General features: G+C 56.7%; 1 protein-coding gene across 2 annotated transcripts in view; it reads right to left on the bottom strand.

Moving 5' to 3' along the window:
* Positions 1–655: 655 nt before the first annotated feature.
* MPP2 (membrane protein, palmitoylated 2 (MAGUK p55 subfamily member 2)) overlaps positions 656–3,809 on the bottom strand; it is a 29,958-nt gene continuing 26,804 nt past the window's right edge. For both annotated transcript variants that reach the window (XM_010832482.1, XM_010832483.1), the window contains exon 14: positions 656–3,188. In XM_010832482.1, coding sequence (XP_010830784.1) covers positions 3,012–3,188 — 177 coding nt within the window. In that variant the 3' untranslated portion in view covers positions 656–3,011. The remainder of the gene's footprint in view (positions 3,189–3,809) is intronic.

The raw sequence follows: 3,809 nt of genomic DNA, 5'->3' as shown, positions 1-3,809 counted from the left end.
CTGTTAGGCGGGTGAAATGAGGCCCCATGGCTGCCTCCAAATCACCAGTCAAGCTGTCCCCACACTAGTCCCTGTGTGAGTGGATGCTTCGGAGAAATCAAAGGAAGGGAGCCAGTTCAACATTTGGTTGTCATAGAAGGGAACAGCCAAAGCCCTTCTTGAGAATGTTCAGTGAGCATCCTGGGATCCCCTGAGGAACTCAGGTGGGAAGGAAGCTGACCCCTCAACCACACACCCATGGAGACATTGGGGTGATATTTCAACCACTCTCTATGGCCCCTGCTGCTGAGCACCTAGAACCAATCCTAGCATTACCCCGGGAGAAGCCATGACACCTTACAGAGGATGAACCTGAGGTCCAGAGAAGGAGAAGAACCTGCCTAAGACCACACAGCAAGTTCTGGGTAAAGTTGAGTGGATTAGCTATGGGTTCCCTGAGTTCCCTGGCCCTCATGGATGCTCATAGACTCCTGGATACAAGCCTTTAACAAGAGCATCTTCTGGGGCTGGGGAGTGTGGAACAGTGGGACATCACAGAACACAAGACATGTCACTCCAGCTTCCATTCCAGAATCATCTATGCTGTGCTGCCCCCACTCTAAACCTTTCCCGAAGCCATCCACTCGATCCCAACAAAAGACAAACGGAGCCTAGAACCTTTGCTTTCACATTTAATCAAAGGAAAGAAAACCAGTCAGAGAGAAAGCTTGGGGATTAGATGGCTGAGGGATGGGACGGGGGAAGGACAGCTGGGTTGGGACTGGGTGTGGACAGGGTCCTCATTATCCCGAGGTTCCTCAATACAAGCGTCCACAGTGGGAGGGGGGGAGGATGAGCACACACACCTGTTCCAACCCAGCCCTGGTCCCTTGAGCAGGGCTGAGGTAGGGGAGGAAGGAAGCTGTTCAGAGAGGGATGGAGACAGGAAAGGAAGGGCCCAGCCCTGACCCTCAGGCATCACCAGAAGTGAAGATGGAGATTCACCCTGAAGAACCAGGTACCAACTCCTCAGCATGATGTCCAGCGCCCATTCCCATCCAAGAGGATGGTCTTCTAATCAGGGCGCTCTGGAGCATTACCAAAGGGAAGGGGGTGGCTGCCTCTATTCCCAAGTCTTCTGGGTGAGGTGGGGATGGATGGACAAAGGGCGCCATGGCCCTGGGCCAGCAGGAGAACACCCATTTTCCTCCCACTCCCAGTCTCCTTGGGCTAAGGGTGAGGGGGAAGCAAGGGAGAGCTGAATGAAGGATAAATTAAAAGAACGCTGACTAAAGGGAAAAGAGGAAAGCAGAGGTGCATAGTGGATGCAGAGCTATGCAAATGAGATGGGAGCAGGCTTGACCGTCACATCTCACTTGTATACCTAGGCAAATGCAAATGAGACCCCTAATATAATAAATATATTTCTAACTTTGTAATAAATATTCTGTTTCTTCTCCCTCCCCTTCCCTAAGAAATGGGCACACAGTGGTTCAGGGGCCAGCTTGGGCTGACACTGCAGCGAAGACGGACTAGACACTCGGAAGAACCGGGGAGCACAAAGGCTAGGGCTAGGGGTAGTGGGGGAGGTCCCCTACAAGGAGAGGCTCACCCCCAGGAAAGGTCACAGAGAAGGATGAGGGATGAGATGCGGGGGGAAGTCGAGGACAGCATTCTTTTCTTAAAAGGGATTCTCCTATTTTACACAGTCGTCCTCCCTGAGGACTGGAGGGCAGGCATTTAGGATCAGGAGACAATAGGAGAGTTGGAGGAAGATATCTGGGGAGGGCCAAGCCTCTGGAATCTGGGATAAGGGTCTCCTAAGAAATGGGAGCTGATGGTGAGCCCCAAAAAGGGGGGCCCCCAGAGAGTAACCTCCAAAGCAAAACTACCTTTTGCTTCTCCCTCTCCCAAAACGAAGCCTGACACACACATCAGTGGCAGAAACAGACCAGGCACCGCTGCAAGGCGAAACAGAAACTGAGCCGACTACAAGGTGAATGGCGCCCCCTGGAGTCATGCAGGGAGCCTGCTGGGGCACAAATGTGCTCCGAGCCCACACCTCATGGCCCGGCCCTCACCCTGCCTCAGCCCTCAGGCAGCCCTCATGCCACCTGGACCCGCCAGAGACACCAAAATGGACAACAACTACAGAGAGGGAGCTCAGACATACCCCCGCCACGGGCCACGGAGGGCCGGGAGTTCTCCCGTCAGAAGTTGCAGGCTCCTCTCCTCACGGGGTTTGGCCTCCAACCCACCCCAGCCTGGGCTGAGCCCACGGCCCCTGCCAGCCTTGCCCTGCAGGGAGCAAGATCTGCCCTGTCAGGGTCACCTTGGAGAAGTCCGTGGAGAGACTTCGGCAGTGAAAAGCTGTGGATGAGGGAAGGACAGGGACCCAGCCCCGTTCCAAAGGGGCTGAGAGCTGCACGGGTCCCTGGCTGTGGCAACTAGCTGGTGCTTTGGCTCCTCCAACCTTTGGGATGGCACCAGGCTGACACCCCCACCCGGGCCTACCTGGTTGCCAGGGAGTCATGTACCCACCTTGGTCACAGGGAACCAGCCTAAGGCCGGCTCCTAGGCTGCAGGGGTGAGAAGTAGGAGGAGCCTAGGAATGGCGAGGCGGTGGGGCCAGTCCAGAGGAGGAAAAGTGATTGGAGAGGGGACTGGTGGGAGGGGGCCGGGCAGTGTACCTATGACCACGTGGTCCCAAAGCAGCTTTTCTCTCCTCTGGACTGAGCATTACAGAGGTGACTCTGACACCCTCCTGGGCACGGTCTGGCCCCCAGAGAGGGACATCTGGTGGCCAATGGATGTAGGGAGTGGGCAGCACCTGGGCACAGGAGTACCCCACTAACACCCACCTCCCTGGCAGTACACGCCTCTGCGTTAAAGCCAGATGAAGGGCCGAGACCCAGGAAGAGCCAGAGCGCCAGGGATGGGAGCTGAGGATGGGGGCTGGGGGTCATGGGTGGGAAGGGGACAGATTCAGGGTTTGGTTATGACCCAGAGAGCCGAGGTCCAGGTGAACAGGCTCAGTACACCCAGCTGACAGGCACCCACTGGGGCTCCGTGCGCAGCTTCTCCATGGCGGCCTGGAGCTCACGGAAGGTCCTCTCCAGGTTGCTGTTGACCAGGCAGAGGTCGAAGTAGTGCCCGTAGCCCCTCTGGATGCGGCTGCTCTCCTCCACTGTCCGCCTCAGGTCCGCCTCCTGCCGGCACAAGGGGGCCTACCACCCCTCAGTGTCTCCCAGACACCCACCCCCCGCCCCCCACGTAGGGGACCCAGAGCTTGCATCATCTAGGCCCTTCCCTAGAGCCCAAAGTACCAACCATGGCGGCTCAGAGCCCCTGGCTTGGGAGGCAGCAGCCCTCCCTGCATGCCCCATGGCTGTTCTCCTGTAACCATGGACAGGCAGGTGGGTAGAAAGAAGGAAATAACCTTTAGGAAGTGACAAGCGCAACACTGAACACTTCACTACAGCTCTGTAGTAATCTTCAATACAGCTCTGCGAGTAGGACTAATTGTTCCCATTTACAACAGAGAAAACTCAGACACACAGAGGCCACACAGCCAGCCAGTGGCTGCATAGGGTCTGCCTGACTCCAAAATCAGTCCTCCCTTCGGTCTGACTAGGCCCCCTTATCTAGGCAGCCTGAGGGGCACATCCCTTGTGTGGCCCAGGACAAACCTGGTCCCAGACCCAATCCAAGTTGGCAGGGCAGAGGTGGGAGGAGAACTTGAATATTGACTTAAATAACCCCAGGCAGGAGCTCAAGGACTGGCCCAGCTGTGTCTGAGGGGCTCCAGTAGGCCCTGCTTGTGTCCGGGG

The sequence above is a fragment of the Bison bison genome, unplaced genomic scaffold (assembly GCF_000754665.1).
Source record: "Bison bison bison isolate TAMUID 2011002044 unplaced genomic scaffold, Bison_UMD1.0 scf7180017861046, whole genome shotgun sequence".
Lineage (NCBI taxonomy): Eukaryota > Metazoa > Chordata > Mammalia > Artiodactyla > Bovidae > Bison > Bison bison.
Note: the sequence above shows the minus strand (reverse complement) of the source record. Positions and strands in the feature narration are given on the sequence as shown.